This window comes from Mytilus edulis, chromosome 8, assembly GCF_963676685.1.
Source record: "Mytilus edulis chromosome 8, xbMytEdul2.2, whole genome shotgun sequence".
Lineage (NCBI taxonomy): Eukaryota > Metazoa > Mollusca > Bivalvia > Mytilida > Mytilidae > Mytilus > Mytilus edulis.
The window spans coordinates 89,741,259-89,761,770 of record NC_092351.1 but is presented as its reverse complement, the minus strand read 5'-3'; the positions used below and the strand labels follow the sequence as shown (position 1 = coordinate 89,761,770).

Below are 20,512 nucleotides of genomic sequence, written 5' to 3'. Positions count from 1 at the left end.
CTTTTTTCTTTGCATTTTTGGATTCAGCATAAAAAAATCTACAGAATAAGTGAAAATAAAAAAAATCTACCGGGGGTCACTATTGGGGTGAGCCACCTTAACTTTCCCTATATACGTAACTTTTAATTGGTAAAATATGGTGATATAAATCGATTAGGAGGAGACAAATCGAGGGTAAATACAAAAAAGGTGCAATGAGTTGTAGTGCTATAATTACTGAATCATGACACATCGTTATCTCGAAGTCAGCTGGACCAGAGAATTATTTCGAGATACACGTTGTTCGACTCAAACGAAAACCAGAAGTTTGACAGACCAAGGGACACAACTCTTGCTTAGCTTGGTAAAGCTTAAATAAATCAGGATTGATTTTGGAAGGGGATCGATATTCTGGTGTCAGATCGATGTATTTGTATGTCATGGTCTTTCATTATTATAGTAATTATTATTTTTACTTATTCAATTGTTTCAGTTAAAACAGTTTCTAATGGCTTTTATCCAAGAGTAATTTCCAATCGATCATAGCGTTTATTATGTCGTTGAAAGTTGATAAAATTTGGTTATTTTCGGATATAAGAAATTTTAGAAAATTGAGATTTTCTTCATTTTGTGTCATCTCACTTTTTCTTTTCAAAAGAAAATACAATCAGATTAAAGACGCCGATTGAGTAGTTTGTAGGTGATCATCAACGGAAGTCTTAATCTTCACTTTATACACAACAAAGCTCATTAGACTTGTGTAAATCACCGATAATTATTTTGTAAACATTTTAAATACTTTTTCATGAACATTAGAAATTAACAATGTATCACTAATTAATTATAAAAATTCTATAAAAGATAATCTTACATAAACACTCGTGGAAATAGCATGTCTCAAATTAATTACAGTTGTCAGTGACCGGAAATTTAATTACACGTGTATTGTCAGATTAACTCTTCAATCCATTTAAATCACGGAGGTCACATTTTGACATATTTTAATTAGTTTGAGAGGAATACTTAATTGTGAATGCTTTTATTAACCTAAGGACCGTAAATTCAGTTCGACTCAACCGACATTTCGACCCATCCAATTTCGACTCATCAGGAGTCAAAATACATACATTTATATGGAACAAAGTTTGGGACCACGTGAAAACTTCGACTCATCCGAAATTTGGAGTCAACCGAGTTAGAGACAACGTGAGTTAACTGTATATATATATGGATATCTGGTTATATGCATTTGTTACATTTTTATACTTTTATATTTTTTATTTCATACTATTGAGTTTGACAATTTGCTTAGTGTACATCATTGCACTAAGTTTCCCAGATTTACTATTTTATTCTGTATTCAGGGAGCATATCAAATAAACGTAAATTGATAAATTACATTTGAATAATAATGATTTCATGTTTAAAAGTCAGAGTAGTTTATTTCTATCTGATGACGGTTTGTCATATGTGTTTTTTCTGGCTACTCGGAGTTCAGTATTTTTGTGATTTTACTTTTGATTAGCTACGGAATAAAATATATAGAAAAGTTGTCATTTATCAGGTAATTAAGGTAGATCATAAGTAAATGTTTTTTTTAGACAGAATTTTCTTATAATTTACTAAAATGAAGATTTTACTATGCTTTTTTCAAAAATATAATAAAAAATGTGGGTCACCGTGTTTTTTTTCAAGCTATGAGTCGTTGAAAATTGCCTAAATTTGGTTAGTTTGTTCATGGAAAAACACATAAGAGTGCATAAAAAAAGTTCCATGAGATAGAATTTTGAAATAAATTGTGAGAAGATAGGTTTCGTAATACCCTTTAAAAAAATTAAAAGAAAAAATGGTGTCACCGAACTTGTTTCTTGCCACAAGTAAAAATAAAAAAATTCTCTATTAGTCTAGTATAAATTTTGTACTAAAAGAGTTATCTCCCCTTAAATGGCTCATTTGCAAAAAATGATTTATAAAAAAAAACAAAAAGATTAATATTTGTTAAAATATTTTGGATAATACAATAAATTAACAAGTTTTCCTTATATAATTAAATAGTATAACCATAAAATTACAAATCTGTTGCAAATTGCTGATTTGGGCAAATAACTAGAACGATTTTGTACTGTAATTATACAATCCAAGATGGCGGTATACCATTAATCAACCTTAAGCCATATTCATCTTGATGTTTCTAGCATATGCTGAGTTTGCACTTACTTGAACTCTGTAGAATTTGTTTGTAAAGTTCTGACTCATTAGAACAACAGTAGTATACAGCTGTTCAATAGTAAATAGATTAAGCGATAACAAAGCTTGGTTACAAACTTAAACCGAGAGAATTACATCAACTACAAGAGGATTCGTCATACTAATCCACATGTTCAAGACAAATGTATTGTTAACCTCCTTGTAATGACCCTGTTCCCTGAAAACGTGTTTGTTTGTCTGATTTCTAGAGGAAACTATGTAAATACGTTGTACTAGTATAGCTTTTGTTTTAATCTTCAGTGTGGAATATCTTCTCTATGTTACACCGTCTTGTCAACCTTTAGGTTTAGAGAGAAATCATTATGTAGGTTTGTTCGTTCTCTCTTCGTTAGTCTATCGGGATTTTGTGATTTAACAATCTTGTCATGTCAATATCAACTTGGGGTAATCTTTGAAGAAATCAATAACATGTTTTTTTTTTGTTCTCCATGATCCCCTTAAATGCCACTCGAATCTACACTTGGTAGCCAATTAAATCCCACATTTTGATCGAAAACATCCCTAGCATTACCACACGATATCAAATAAATAGAGTTCGGAGACACACGGAGTACAACTGATACCACACGGTACATAGACACGGTGTCGTTTGAAATGGCAGGTATTTTTTAATCAACAGATATAACAAACAACTCGAATACAACACATCAATAATGTCGTACTTTTGAAAAGCCTTAATCTTTGTACGCGGCCGCCTTCAGTTCAACTACAAGACATTTTTAAATATAATGACTCTGATCAACACTTTTTCATTTCTCTGTGTAAACCACACAATACAAAACCTGCACATTTAAATAACAGTTGTCTAATTAACAAGTAATTGAAATTCAAAAGTTTCATTTACAAGAGGAAACGGAGATTTGAAGTCTAAATCTTAAAATCCTGTCTACATGCTGGAGTTAAATCTTTGCAGATTGGTAAATGTCGGAAACACAAATAAAAACTGTTTTACCGCTTGATTTACCATATATCAAACACTAACAACAATATAAGTGACATTTAAGGTGGTATGGGTGTCTTCCTCAATCTTGGATTGTAAAAATCAGAGATCTAAAGGTCCAGATTTTCTATCAAGTCAGCAAAATTTGATGCAGAAATGCAAATATTTAAAGTGAATTTTCATTTGAAAGAACCAATTTATAAGAGTATAACTTATAAATGTTAATATTAATGCAAATGTTCATTATTTTTGGTTGTTTAAAAAAAAAAAATGGCATTTTAAGGGGTGGTAACTCTAAAACCGTGCATTTTCTGAAGTATTCTACATGGAATTTTCCTATTTTGTATTTTAGCCGGAAAAAAAACGTTCGATGACCCTATCTTTTCTTTTGATATTCTCAAAGAATTGTCTGAAAGCTATCTTTTTCTGAAGTATTTAACAATTCTATCATTTTGTTTAGTTTTTAATCACAAAATGGTGTTTTTTCTTGTATAATCCATACAAAATATGTCATTTTGTCACGTCCTGTAGCTTGAGAAAATGCACGGTGACCTATCATTTCTATTTAATTTTTCAACATATATCAATAGATACTACGTTTTGGCAAGTATGCACAAATTCTATCATTTTTATTTTAGACTCCCATACCATCTTTAACAGCCTTTTAAATTGGATGCTAGTTCGCTTCATCTAAACAAAATACCACATGACCAATAAACCTCATCTTGCATCATCAACATGCTATATCCAACAAAAAAACCTGGATTCGTAAATTACGAACTGCGACACTATATGGTTGATACATTGACAGTATAAGTATAGTACCTAGTTCCCCCTTTACTAGTTGATAGTGGTGAACATATAAAAAAGAAGATGTGGTATGATTGCCAATGAGAAAACTATCAACAAAAGACCAAAATGACACAAACATTAACAACTAAAGGTCACCGTACGGCCTTCAACAATGAGCAAAGCCCATACCGCATAGTCAGCTATAAAAGGCCCCGATAAGACAATGTAAAACAATTCAAACGAGAAAACAAACGGCCTTATTTATGTAAAAAAAAATGAACGAAAAACAAATATGTAACACATAAACAAACGACAACCACTGAATTGCAGGCTCCTGACTTGGGACAGGCACATACATAAATAATGTGGCGGGATTAAACATGTTAGTGTTCACTCTACTCCACAACACAGATGCAATCATGGTCATCGTCATTAATCACCTTTTCTCTATGAGGTTAGTCTTCTTAGATTTATTTGTGACTTATACAAAAAAAACCCATGCAAACCAAAAAAAAACGTACAACCACCATCTCGAAAATTGGAAGAAACAGAATTTACAGATAGTTCGCATTTAAAACGATTAAAATGATATACGGCCCTGTCTCACTTTTCCTTTTTCTACATGCAACAAGTTGACCGATATCCTTCATCATGAATCAATACCTCTTGGCTATAAAAATCTGTTTCAACCTATCATGATTTATACCCTTCTACAGTTTTCAATTTAAAAACAAGTGCTGCAGTATCTTGACTAAGATCACGTTAGTACTGAGGACTTCATATTACTAATAACATTTTTCCATGAAATATATATCCAAAGACCCAAAATAAATCCAATAATTGGAAACGACACTTCGAAATACTGATTGATTAAGTCTGTGACATGAAAAGGCAAAGAGCGCAAGAAGACGGAAATACTCATTCCGAATTGACAAAGACTGTGCGGTTGATATAAAACAGAATTATAAAATTGAGTGGATAAATGAATATAAATACATGTTCACATGTTACATAAATGTTTTATACCAAATTGTTGCACTTTTCTTACCTCCTTAAAAAAATACGTTATTGTCACCATAGAGTTAACATAAACACATAAATTGTACTAAGTGAAAAATCACTTTGTTTCTGAAAATGAAAAATCCTTCAAACTGACATTATCAAGATTCTAAATTAATATCTTGATTGACAACGTAAATGTCTGTTTCACAGATGGCAACGGACATGTTCAAATTGTCATGAATAAAATACCATTCACTTTAACCCGAATGTGACTTTCAAAATTAAACTTGTCACCATGTTGTTACATGAACATAGCAGCGTGTACCACACGTGGAACAGGATCTGCTCTCCCGTTTGGATCACCTGAGATCACTCCCAGTTTTTGGCGGGGTTCGAGTTTCTTGGTGTTTTAGATTGCTATGTTATATTTTTTGTACTGACATTTTTCTACCAGATTGCAAATATCGCAGAAATAAGCTACTGAACATGTAGAGCAATTAACAATTTGAAAACCATACTTTGACAAAGACACTATTTGAGTGTTGAAAATTATAAATCGACTTCAATGGACTTTTTAGACACAAGGCTGTTGTTAGATGGCTGTACACTTTATTTCTTTATGGCTACGTACGAATATTCGATTTATTATAGAAAATGCAAATTTAAGCCTTGCAAACTACAATGTAGTATATAATGTTTGTTTTAAATATCTTTATCAATTCTTTTTAGCATATTAACGTGCTTGCTCTTTTATGTTAATGACTAAAAGTACAATACTATAAGTACAATTTGACATTTGTACTTTCTTGTTCTATGTTGACAAAATGTATCAATTGATTATAAAAGTTCCCAAACATTAGGATTATAGGATAACAAAATATGTTAAAATCAAGAAAAATTTGAAAGGTCAAAATGTCGTTTAATATATATTTGTAAAATATGGATTTGCAAAACAATTAACAATCATTTCATGAAGTAATAACATTTACGTAACTAATTGTACAGCACCTAGGGCTAATTTCTTCAATTCATTTCTCTGTTTTGATCCCCGAGTGCTCTATATTTGAAAATCCTAAACGCACTACAAACACAGAAGATCTGATGATTAACAATCTATAAATAACTACTCGTAAGTCCTTCATAGTAATTTCAGGTGAAATACTTAGCATGGTCATTCTGAATTACAGTTCGCCCAACAAGCCATGAAAACGTCTTATTCTAGAAATAATAAAATACCGGTAAAGTACATTTAGCAATATGCTAGCATATATTTCTCTATTAAACAAATATAGATATATACTCAAATTCATAATTTTTTCGGTTAAGTATAATATTTGTAACATTAAAATCAAAAAGGACAATATAGAACATCTCGATTTGTTTTTTGTGAATAAGAGAGACCAGGTTTAATCCACTATTTTGTACATACGAAAACGCCTGTACCAAGTCAGGATAATGACTGTTGTTATCCATTTGTTTTGATATGGACTTTCCGTTTTGAATTTTCCTCGAAGTTCGTCTTTTTGTCATCTTATTTTTTACGAAGGTGGGTCTGGTGTCCCTCTGCTCGGATTATTTCATTGAACAATCAGTACTTACTATGATGAACAAACATAAGCATTGTGACACAGGAAATGTTACAGAATGTTCACGATAGAGATCGTCGTCTATAGAAAGTACGAATCGACATTCATATATTGTAACGTTTATGGGTCATCGTAAATTCCCCCTTTTCTATTTTTAGATACTATATATAACTATAGTTGTCCGGTCACTTTTTCGCGGGGATCGTTTTTCTCGTGCTTGAGACTCAATGTCCAGACTTGGATATTTAAACCTCGTCAGGACAGTATTTCTTTAGATTGGGGAAAACTTTCGTACTGGTAAGTTGTACTTTAAATTTCAATTTATTTTGTATTTCGATGTTTGACTTAAATATTATTTCTTTACATTTGATATATTTCTTTTCGGTCTCGTAGTCAAACAGTTCTAAAATGTTAAATTTACGTTTCCGTTCCAGAATAAATAGAGGGAATTGTACACTAGCTTGATATTTTATGATTTCGGGTTTATAAAGAGATGGAGTTCATTTTGATAGCAATATTTAGACAGATGGTTAATCCGAGGGATATTTTGAAGTAACGGTCGTCAATCTACGGAATTGTTCGTGCCTAATTACTATGAAATAGAATTTTGTATTATCGCATGTTTTGGTTTTGGATCTTGAACTGGTCAATTTTATTGAAAAACGTTTTTCAAACATTGCTCTGGTTGGATTGAAAACTAAACGGGTATAGAGAAATGCGATGTTTTTTTTACTGGATCGATTTTTGTTCCCTAGTCATAGAATAATGAGATTCATGATCTAGTCTAACAAAGTCGGTAGGAACCAGTGGGTATACTTATTTTGTCTTGGAAGGTTGACGTCACAACTTGATTGAATGGAAAATATTTTAGTTAAAAACGATTAGTGTACAGCTCTCAATATTTTAAGTACACGGACACCTCAAAATTATAGTATCATTTTATTTTATTCAATTAGATAGCACTAAGGCCAAACGCTTCTTTGAAATGGTTAACTTGTATGGGTATTTTTCACCGCATCGTTTGTCCATAAAGGGAAAGTTCGAAAGTGTATTGAAATTCTAAATTGATATTTTTGCCCTGGAGATACCGCGATATGATTTATGTATTTATGTTGTCTTTGTCTATTAAATATGAAAATGTTTTATGAGTTTTTGTCATTTGTTCTATGAGAAAATACATTGCTTGGCAAATCGTCATCACTGGTCATTTTTAGGTTTCTTATATCTGTCATTTATTGAATTTACTGTTTCGTTGTATTGTCAGTATGCTGTCAGAAGTCCTGGAGCGAAAGCACAGGCCGAACCCTCTCTACCAGTAACGTAAATTGCTGAGCTAGCTGGGTATAATGTCATGAGACAGATTATGAATGGAAATATGTCTACACACGAAAAACCATTTACGTTGCAATATGTACGAATAGAATGGTTGGTTCTAAAATTACTCTTACAAGGAGTTTTTTGTGTGTTTCTTTGTTTTCGACGCTTAATTGGCATATTTGATCACCCGTCCAAAGCACCATAGACTACCGGAAGTGGTTCATGTAGTTCAGTCTTTTACCTTCGATGTTTTGTGAACTGGTGTTTGTATTATTCATCATTTCTTTTCTCTTCTTATTGCTAATGCGTAGTCAAGTACTAATTTATAGGTTTGCATACCCTTTGGTATCTTAAGGTTCTCTTTCAAACCAGTTTAAAGTAAGATATGCGATATTAATAAAGCCAAAATAATTAAAAAATCTCTCAGGTTAAGGTATACAATTGATGGTTCGGCGATACATGATTATACTTTAAATGCCAATATATTATATATGTCTTCTACCGGAATATATACTAAGTTCTCTAAATGTTTCGTTGCGAACGTACATTATATACATTTTCCAAAAGTCATATATCAATGTTCTTACATAGTACTTATAATGTGTTAACCTTTTTTTTGTTGATATTAGTTGTAAAACACCAAGAAAATCTTCGTTAAATGAATAAAAAAAAGTATCCTTAAATATTCTTTTATTTCTTACAAGGGGCAGTGCTGTTGATCCAATTGATAACGTTGGATTTCTACTTTGTATCATTTTTGTTCTGTTCATATTGAAACTCTTTTTGTATCATGCTTATATTTATCTTTACATTTGAATCCCATGAAATCTGTTACAATTTCTGTACAATATCAGACCAGTGTTTATGTTTGTCATATGCAAGAAGTAATTTTGTAGAACGATCCTTTGTTTTCCTCTGCTTTAGCACATTTATATGTTTTCAATGTTTATTCTGTTAAAAAAGCAGCCTTTATGTTAATAGAATGTCAAGTTAAAATATTATAAAAGGTTGATGTATCACGACTTTAACTAGCTGTAAAACCAGGTATAGCCCACATTTCTTTCTACAAATACCTGTACCAAGTCAAGATTATTGTATTGTTTATCACTTGTTCAGTTGATTGATGGTTTGATTTTGTCGGTTTGAATGGACTTCCTCTTGTTGAATGTTTTTAGGTGTCCAGTATATTGTGATACTTTTTAAACTCGTACGATTTAGTCATATTTTCAATTATAGTTTATGACAAATTTAGATATCATTCTAAATCTTCAAAAAAAGAGCAAGAAAAACTTACCCACAATTCTTACAATCACTGAAAATGAAAAATGATTAACAACAATTAGTATAACTTTACTGCACTGATACTAATATACATGTGTAATGTTTTTTGTGTCTTTTAAAACCAAAAGATATTGCAAGATACAAATATGTATATTTATATAACGGTTTTACGAAAGACACCAAAGGAAGAAAACATCAGCAGTTAAAAAAAATATGTTGTGTTTCCTGAATCTAGTATTTTATGTTTATTATTCACTGATTAAGTTATATATTTTGTTTGCTATCTCCATTTGGTGCTTCAATGATCTAAGAAATTTTAAGATTGATGAATCAATTTGCTATTATTCAAAAGGCCAACATGCTTGATATTGTACAAAAGAAGTAAATAAAACAGTTTCGTTATAACAAATAAGTATAATTGTTTGTTTCAATATTTCAAAAATAGTTCTAACAGTTTGCCAGCCTTCAATCTATTATTGATGAATATATACATTAGTTTTTGTTATGCCCTTTAGTGAAAATGCCGTTAAGAGGAAGAACACGAGCGTTAGAAAAGGTCCAAGACATAACATGAAACGCAAATACTTATAACAAAAATATGCCATAACATAACAATACTTACAAGTCTTGACCTCTGTAAAAGATTATAAGAGATAATAAATGAGTTTATAATTTAACGAATTAACTCAATATTAGAAAGGTGACGGACCTTGACTATGATTTTAATATAAAAAATATAAGGAGAAATTAAAACTCGGTTCCAAATAACTTTTGGTTTTCTATCTAATTCTTTGTATTTGAATAACACTCTAAAATGAGTACATAATTGTAGTACCATACAACCACATTCATGTTATTTTTCCCTGGGAATTCATTGACCTTAAACTTTTGTTTTTTATCAACACTTTCTGGCTTTTAACTGCTAATTGATAGTGATTTTGCTAATACATCACATAATGTCATTATAATCTAACATTCCTCTGTATATAAACCATAAAATTTAATCTGAAACAGTCTGATTTTCTGTTTTAATTTCTTATTTTTATCAACAGCATTAATGGTACAAAATTTGCTGTATCAGATCCATGGAGCAGTCAATTACAAGAATGCAACCTTAATTGGTATCTAGTGGATAGCTGTCAAATTTTCAATCATATCACATTGTTTCATCTTGATATTAGCACTCTCGTCGTTTGTTCTTCTTTTTCCTTTTTTTGTTAATCGAAAGGTTAATGCATTTAGGCGTCATATGTTTAGCCTTTCTTAATTTTGGTAGTGTTATGATATTGTTCTTGTCAAGTTATTCATCTTGACCTAATTTGTTGTGTATGGCCCAAAAGATGTTAACATGATCGGGTTGTTTACCATTTATATTTGCTTACAAAAATTATTTACTAATCACAGGAGCAATCATTGGTATTGACAAAATGATTAAAACGTTCTATTAGACTTGCATTATGATTCAAAATTATTATAATCTACGGTGCGAAATTAAAATTTCTACGGTGTTTCAGTAGTAGTCATATATACAGACACAAAAATCATAATTCTTTGGGGTTGTTGGATTTACACTTTGAATTTATGAACAACATCATTCTACTTTGTGAACTAATCTTAAATAATATTCGGTTTGGATTTAGGAGAAAAATCCGGACAAAGAAAAGACTAGAATAGGACAATCAGAAATTTAACAGTCGAGGTGGCATTTCAACTTGTAAAATATTTCTGCTAAAATTGTACAATAGATATGGTTAAATTTATCATTGGTTCTTGCCTTTTGTTGGCTGTAATCTAAAAGTAATTCCTGTCAATACAGTAATTTGTTTAAACAACTATTGTAATGATGGAAACCTGATGCAAAGGTCATTGTTGTTATCCAAAATAATATGTGACTGCATTGGTAATCTTAGGATAAATAAAAAAAGACAATTATAAGGCAAAGCAATGGAACTAAACATTGTCAAATAAAGCCATTAGCGCGGACGACATAACTATCAACATGATAAAATAAACTATTCTTTAAATATTAACACTGGGTGGATTGATAATAATTTCTTAAATAGGTTTTCAGTACTATTGTGTATTCCTGCCGTGTAACTTATTAGATTACAGATGACAAAGAGTAACAAAACCAATACATTGATGTGTCAGAATGACACTTATAACTCCATTTTCAAAAACGGTTGCAAGCTCAATATGGGAAGGATTTTAGAAAATAGTCTTTAATAACTGTTATAATATAACTAATTTGTTTAAGCTCAACTCATAACTATGATTTCGGCAAAATTCAGAGTAATGAAACCTAATGTAAACATGATCTGTTACTCATCACCAACTAAAAATCAACTCAAAAAAGCGTTTCGGAACCAAACGTATATACATGTTATTTTCACAAAATTTTCCAAGTTTAGCGCTTAATTTCTCCCAAAATCAGGGGAGCGGAACGAAACGTTAATAAATCTGTTGCTTATCATATAAGATTCACATAAGACCAACAGTAGGTAAATGCGTTGAGGAAAAATTACGTATATAGTTCGTTGTCGAATGATGGATTGATGGAATGACGAACAATGGTTAAACTACATGGTACCGATGTTTTTCAGTATTACATGTATCAATTTATCTATGATAATAACATGAACAGTATTATTGAGGAACACTGTTATCCCTTCGAGGTCAGAAAATTATTGTTCAATACATTATCGGAAAATAATGGGTTTTTTCCAGATCTAGTTACAATAGATAACATATTAACTCAGATATGATTATACAATAAATATCTAAAGAAAGGCAAATAAAACTTGTATACTTACTCAAAAACCCTACAATAAATAGAAAAACATTGATATTTAATTTATAGTAAAGTTACCATGATCGTTATTAAATATATAAAATAATGCAAATACAGTAAAATGAAATGATATGGACAAATGAAATGTTATTTGGAAAAAAAGATATAGAAATAAAAATGTAAAATCATCTTTGAAATACTTAATTAAACCATATTTTCCAGCACGCTTCAAGGAAAAACATTTAACAACAATATTCATTAATTATTTTAAAAAAAGTCTGTAATAAATCAGTGAATGGATCATGTTATCTTGAAAAGAGATATATAACTGGTTAAACATTTTCAATTGTTGTGATTAAATGAGTGTAGTACATTGGACCTGTATAACAAATCTAGTCACTGCCATCAACATTGAGGTTTGAATCATTTCCTTATAAACCTTTAACAGGTTAAATTTCGATATTTTCGATACAGCTCACAATTGGACTTTATTAAACATACGATTCAACTTTAAAATAAACAAATGTATAATTCAATAATGACGTGAAATATGACATTCTGATATTAAAGACTAAGACAACAAATGACGAAAATAAAAAGAAGTGACAATACAAAAGATAAAAAAAAGATATACCACAGCTTAACGAATATCCTCAGACTTATCAGTACTTTGAAATTACTTTTAAAAGTGTTATACGATGATGACTGATGTACCCATATTATGACTATTTTATTTATTGTGTCTGTTTAGTTAACGCATCAATGTAAATATAACGGAATTTGATGAGACTTTCGTCAAAGTGAGAGGGTTAGCGCTATAAAACCAGGTTTAATCCACCATGTTCTACATTTGAAAATGCATGTACCAAGTCAGAAATATGACAGTTCTTGTCTATTCGTTTTTGATGCGTTTTGTTATTTGATTTTGCCATGTGATTATGGACTTTCCGAATTGATTTTCCTCTAAGTTCAGTATTTTTGTGATTTTACTTTTTTCTATCCCACATTAATGTATTTAGTTTAGTTTTGATGTTATATTTGTTATTCTCATCAGATTTTGTCTAATACTTAGTTCGTTTCTGTGTGTGGTACATTTTAATGTTGTGTTCCAGACCTAGTTGCAAGCATATACCAGATTAATTAAAATATTTCTACAACGACTTTCTAAAAAAAAAGAGTAAAAAGGAAAGTAAATACTTACCCAAAACAGCTACAATAAATAGTAAGACATTTACGTTTATTTTAATTAACAGTAAATTTCGTTATTACTCAATTAAAATGTATATAGGAATGCAAATACAGTAAAATACCATTAAAGGAAAAATGTAATTTTACTTCTAATAAATAACGACATAAACTAAACATTTTTAAAACAGAAAAATATATTTGGAATTCAACAAAATTTTCTCGCATGCGTCAAGAAAAAACGTTTAATACTCATTTAATGTCATCAAACCACTTATCTCAAAAATATGACTTTTTAGTAATAGTTGTCAGTTGCTAGTATACATTTAGACTGTTTTCTTCAATATCAACATCACATATATATGCAACAGGAAAGATTATCCAAAAATGGAACGAAAGCAGAAAGTCTACATTTAATGAATTTTAGTTCAAATTTTAAGTAATAATCCTTTACATGACAGCCTCACAGTAAGTGTTCTATATTTCTGGTTCTTTCTTACAAAATGTTCATAAATTACTCTGTACAAGGTTAATTTTTAAAGTTCATGTTAGTACATAAAATCCGGTCAATAATTCGGTAATGAAACTAACAAAGCTATTTTATTTGAGAACTAAGTAACACAATTGTGTTTTTGTGGCAATCTCCTACATTTTTATTGAATATAGTCTCAAATTTCCGATCAGCTGCAATTTCATCTGGAACTGTACCTTGGATTAAAATTGTATTAAACATGTCTTTTGAATCTTTGTATGACTTGAAGAAAATTTGAAATTAAAAACTTTAAGTTAAAACAGCTGGTATGTGAAGATTCCTATAGGTTGTATCATTTTAAATGATATTTCAGTCCCATAACATTGTAAAAATGTTGGTTTAAAATAATTCTCAAATCCCGAGTATTACAATTCCCATCACTGTCTTCGTCATACTACCTACCGTCTTTGCTTTGATTCACGTATTCAACCAAAATGTCATTTGGTGTCAAGGAATAAATTTACTACCAATATATCTACCTAAAATTTACAGTACCGTATACAGACTATCATATATGGTCATTGGGTTGTTGTAATGGGAGACCGTTTCAAGAAACAACCTTATAATGTGTGCTCTTACAACAGTGTTTACATACAAATACTTCTAGATGATGATAGTTTATTCTCATAAAACCATGCAAGTACAAAGGATACAGAGAAGTTGAAAAATAATAATAAATAATATTATCGCTATTTTGTGCATTTTTCCTTAAAGTTTGATCTTTTTTGTGATAATTTTCATATCATGCTTCTCGCTTGAGATGGAAAAATTATCGCTAGAAACTAAGGAGGCCACGTGGCGTTGCTAACGAAATTGACATGAAATTGACAACGTCGACATAGGTAAAATAGCGATAAACAGATTATCATTGGTCCTCTCAACTCGATTGCTTTTCTCACTTTCGCTGTACCAGCTCAAGCGAGAAAATCAATCTCGTTGAGATGATCAACGATAATCTATAAATAGAAGAACCTTATATTAAATACAACAATTGCCTCTCTTATCTAGGTGCACCAAAATTCGTTTAATCAGGGGATAGTCTCCAAATATGTATTAAGCAGGTGAAGGTTTCAGACTTTTACAAGTATCCTTTAATATTGATAGTTCTCCCACGTGAACTTAATGTTAAATTGTTGACCCTTTCTCATATTTTAGGTATAATTAGATGATTTTTAATAACATGATGTTTATACTTACACAGGAGGTTTTCTGAAAAAGATCAAGATACTGGTAAGATAAACTGCACATTATTAAGAATAATTAACATTGATTAAACATATTGAATAAGAATAAATAAATATGCCAAAATTTTTGCCACAAACATATATCAACTATGAATTCAATTGATTGTCATGAATGATAAAAAACATATCTTCTGAACTATGCTCAGTCGGTCATGACTACTTTCACTCAAGATATGTTTATCAGCATTATTTCCCATTTTAGATATAATGAATATATTTTTGTTTACGTGAGATAAACAAATATATTAGTATGTACTGTTTTTTAATAATGTTTTCGTGTACAAGTGAATATATCACATGTCTGCATCGATTCAATAAGACTTTCCCGGTATATTTTTCGCTAATAATTTGAAAAGGGATACTTACTCAGCAATTGTGACTGTCCTGAAATGAAGACGATTTAAATTAAGTTTACATTCTATTTTTAAATCAATACACATATCATATCGATGAACCTAAGACAAAATAATAGACATACACATGTTAAGTTTTGTATAAGTATGGTCTATTACAATTATACACACCAATGTAACTATACCATTAATAGTTTCCTTCACAAGTTCCGTGTTAAACCATTTCGGATGATACATTTTTGTCATCATTTAATACACATAATAAGATAAGATAACTAAAATAAAATTTTGAATTAAAAAAACTACGTGTAGCTCATGTGGAAAGCACCAAATACTATTTTATAATTTATAAGGAAAAATAAATCAAGAAATAGTTTTTAATGTCATTTAAATATATAAAAAAGAGATGTATGTTATGCACACACTCCAAAATTTAATGCGCAATAGCATTGTATTGACACTCGAAATTTAGGAAAAGTAAACGTGAACCATCATATAGAAATAAAACGATGTCCTTGCTTGTCAATTAAAAGCGTTAAAAAAAATTAAATTTATAGTTAAAATGATGGAGACAAAATCCCCATGTTGTTCAATGCTTTTGTTTTAACGCTTTTAAACGTTTACGTTGATATGTGTGTACTTATTTAACATAATCCAAATTAAAGCAAACCAATCGGAAATAACAACAGAAAAGGTCAACGTATAATGGGATAAGTTACAAGATAATTAAAACGGAAACAATTCGATATAATTAATCAACGGGCATCTATATCACAATCTCAGTTCTTATTCCAATTGTCCCGTGTCCAATTTTCAAAAATCCATTAAGAAAACGAATCAAAGTGACAAACATTCATCACATTACTTCCACTATAGAAAGTTGACGGATACGTTTTCCTTAGATACATGTATTACGTACCCTCCACGCAAGTTTATACCCAGTAAATTATGTCACAATAGTTAAAATTGCATCTATTCTCCTATTCAAAGATCTAAAACTGCGACAACATGGCGATAATACGGTACAATAAGTCATACAAAAATCAGCTCGGTTAACGCATGCGTGATTTGGATCGCAAAACTTATGCTGTGAGTATCTTAAATCACTGTCTAAATGTTGTTGTGTAACGAGCATCGCCCCCCCCCTTTTTCAAGCTAATAATGACCTTTGAATGTGAACATGGACGATCGTGACATATAAATTGATAACATCAATGCCATGAGATGCGACAGACAGGTATCAATATCTAATATGATAATCTATAAGTACTTATAGTCACGAGGTAGAAAAAATGGTTATGAATTAACTAAAACATTTTAATAGAATGCAATCACTGAACAAATTACTAAATGAGGACATGTATGTTGAATGTCTTACGTATTCAAGGTTAAATATTCACACAAACAGAGACTGACATATTTATGCTGTCTACTATTATCTCAATTCTTGCTCCAACAGTTAAATAAAGTTTCATAGACTCTACATTATTACTTTCACTCTCGTGTCCCCTTTATCAAGATGGGGCATTTTTTAAAATTATTTTACTCAGGAACAGTCTTTTATCAGTAAAATATGTAAATGTCAGAATCAGACGATAAATAACTAGTACTTAGAAAGAAACCTGGATTTTCAGGAAAGTTGAAACAATGGGTATGTTATTTACAATAAATGTTACATATTGAAAGACACAGATCTGTTTCATTAATTGTATTATAACATCTTTAACATAAAATGAAATTTTATTAGAAGGGAAAAACTTCGTGCTTTACATATCTATGTCTTTCAAATATGCATATCTGATTTCATAATGAACTGTGCACTTGTACTTAGTCGTTTGTACTCTTCCGAAAGAAAACTACATAACATTACACTCACTTGCAACAAGTGCATCTGTATCTGTATTGTTTAGCCGTTGTTGTAACCCTATAAAAGATATCATATTTAGATATTCTCAAGGGAGATGTCTAACTTTCATAGCATTTGTTCTTATATAAATATGTTAACGTAACTTCTAATTCAATTATTCACCTCTAATTTTGCTCGACATCCTTCAATATTCTGCGCCACAATTAGGCAATCTTTCAAACTTGTTGATCTCTTTTCTGGACAAATTTTTATCATGAATACTTAAAGGTATAATATTTTGGAAAACTAAACTGAACGAATTACATATATTTACATTACTGATGAATGTCGTGCAACCTATTAGTCTTATCAATCAAAAGTAAACCATATGTATATTATAAAACCAACGTCGCTAAAATTAGTTGATTACGTGCAAAAAGAGATTCAATTTAAAGCAATTTACGGTACTGCCAAATCACAGATTAATTTTAAGTGTTTGTGATATAATAATATCATATCTGCCAGAGAAATAACCAGTATTTAACATATGATAACTTAGTATATTATACGTGCGTATTGTTAAGGTGGTACCTTGACTTAAATAAATGTGTCTCGTTTTATTTTCATAAAATTTTGACAAAATATTTACTTTGACCCTTTGACAAAATTAAAAATTTCAAAAATCTTGAACCAATAATTATCCAGAAAAATTGGTTGAATATATAGCTGGTTAAAAAACACTTATTTTGATCATTGAGAAGCTTAATGTTTTCTTAACTATACAACGTAATTAAAACGTTTTGCTGATTTTACAGAGTTGTCTTCCTGTAGTGTTAGGTACCACTTTAATATCATACAATCGATTCAAGTTGAATCAAAACCAAGTGAACAAAGGATAATTATAGAGATGAAGAACACTACAACGTAATGTTAAATATGACTTCGAAAGACAAACCTTTGTATTGTGGTTTTATTATTGTAGCAAAAGCCAATCCACAGAAGATAGGAACGAACATTAAAAACGGAAACAAAAGAAACAATTTTGTTAAATGTCTATTATAAATACAAACCTGACGTTCTTCTGAGGTTTCGGGCTGTCTTCTTTTTTGACAGTTTCTCTGAGAAAAAACAATGATCTTATTTACAATTTCATTCTCATCTTATATGTGCGTCAAAATTGTACATTATTATAAAATCAAATAAACAGTGTTTTTCTAAATATGAACAAACAGAATTATTTATTAAGATAACCCAAAAATAACGCAAACTAGTTCCCAAATTGCATAAAAAGTACTTTTTTTCCTTACGATTGACTTGATAAGATTTTGCTGTCAGTTGATATAAAGTTTGTATTAACACTTTGTTATTGAAAACTGTAGTTTCCTTTTTGTCCCTTATTAAAGACCCTCTAGTTTTCTTTGGTTGGTGACTTCTTGGCGTGAGTTCCAAAGTCTTGAGATAAAACTTAAGCTAGAAAGGCGAATTATTCAATGAAACTTAAACACATAATTAAGCGTTTACGGAGTGAAGTTATGAACATGATGAATAGTTCTTCGTCAAAAATCAAAGAAAATCAGTTTTTGAGATTTTTATGTTACTATCGAATTGAGAAGGATCCTGACACATCCTTTGATAAATCGGATTTACAGTTTCCTCCTAAATTTATTTCACTTCAAAGCTTTTGTCTTAAGATTATTCAATCTTTTCTTAAATTCGCTATATCATTAGTTTATAAAAGGTCCTTTATGGTGTTTAACATTCCTTAACAATTCAACTTAATATTTTCATCGTAAGATTAGTTTTACGCTTAAGACTTTTTGTGAAAGGGCTACTGATTTTTTATTATTTAAAGTATAAACCTGTTTTCCAATTTTTATAAGTAGATATTAAAATTCAAATGTGTACTTGGAGTATTTTGAATCATACTGAATTCCAATTGAAACAGTGAACATATGTTTAGGATTCTATAAAGTGAACACATAGATTTTCTTGTTGTATAACTCATGAAATGCTGGTTATTTTAATCAATGATCAGAACACGACTGACATTTTTGAATGACAGTGTATATATAGGCATTATATTATCGCATATTCTATTAAATCTGGAGAACTTTGATAATCTGAGATACAAATACATTATATAATTGAAACACGAAGCGGAAGATGCCATAATTATTCAAACCAGTCGAAACGAGACTGCTTATATACCAAAGTTCATATGAAAAAAAGAGAAAAACACAATAAGGGTTTTCAAAGCACTTCATAAAATCAATAACTAAGAACTGACTTACCCAAATGTTAGTTCCCCAACCAGTTTCCCTATTTCACTCTCTGCTACTGTCTTTTTGGCATATTTGACTGATGGCATAATAGGAATCTGTATTTCTTGTATTTGATTGATTTGCGATTTTATTTGTTTTAGCTTTTGTAACAATTTCGAAGTATCTTTTGTCCCCTGTGTGTTTTGATAAAACTTCTGCTGCTCATTTGCCTTATCAAACGCTGTTTTTAACTCATTTCTAACAGACTGTAAGGTTTGAACATTCCTTGTGTCTTTCTCTTTTACCGTATTAATAAGACCCTCAACTTTCTGATCAATCATTTCTTTTAATCTTTTGCCTTCTGCTCTAATGGACTGGATAACTTTCTGTACATCAGCTTGATATTGATTTGACCCTTGGTCAATATTTGCTATCTTTGACTGCAGATTTTTCATCTTCATGTCAATCGCCATTTTGACCTCAGCTTTGATCCCTTCAGTTGATTCCTTGATTTCTGCAAAATCATGTGATTTGTGTTTTTTAATCACACATATTTTACAAATCGACGAATTACATTCCATGCAATAATATATGAAGTTTTCATCATGTTCTTTACAATATAGTTTAACTTCCGGGTTGATATTTGGACCACTTAGAAATGTATGGTTTTTGCTCATCTTCGTCCGTAAATGAGATATTTTACATCCATCACAAAACAACTGGTCACACTGTTCACAGTAATTATGTCCAGGTCCAGAAACACATATCTCACAGGTTTTAGAAGCAGCGTGAGCCATTTTGATTTGTTTTGTTTGCAAGTTGTTATGACAAGGTTATTTAAATCCCGGACGTATACGCAAATAGAATAACCTTTACGGATCAATAATGAATTTTTGCTAAACTAAAGGTAGAATTTTAAACTTATCCTATCACTATCAGTATTATACATTTAACAGTCTAATTGTAGTAAATTCACACCGTTGTAAATGAAACGATCATTGCAATCCCATATTGTTAATGTATAAGCAACACGTTGTAGTTATTCAAATTGTAATATCCTTTAATAGTAAGATGTTAATTGATATATTGGGTATCAGGGTATATGCAAAATAAGCCACTTAAATTTTTTTTATTA

The 20,512-nt window shown here is 30.3% G+C and overlaps 1 protein-coding gene across 1 annotated transcript; it reads right to left on the bottom strand.

Annotated features, from left to right (window-relative positions):
- Window positions 1–5,879: 5,879 nt before the first annotated feature.
- Window positions 5,880–20,272, bottom strand: LOC139486603 (E3 ubiquitin-protein ligase TRIM71-like). The gene is made up of 4 exons (XM_071271529.1): window positions 19,408–20,272; window positions 18,187–18,234; window positions 17,141–17,194; window positions 5,880–6,241 (listed from the first exon to the last, which is right to left on the bottom strand). Exons 1-3 carry the CDS (start codon window positions 20,172–20,174, stop codon window positions 17,143–17,145), a joined length of 867 nt encoding a protein of 288 aa, XP_071127630.1. The 5' UTR covers window positions 20,175–20,272; the 3' UTR covers window positions 5,880–6,241; window positions 17,141–17,142.
- Between the last annotated feature and the right edge of the window lie 240 nt (window positions 20,273–20,512).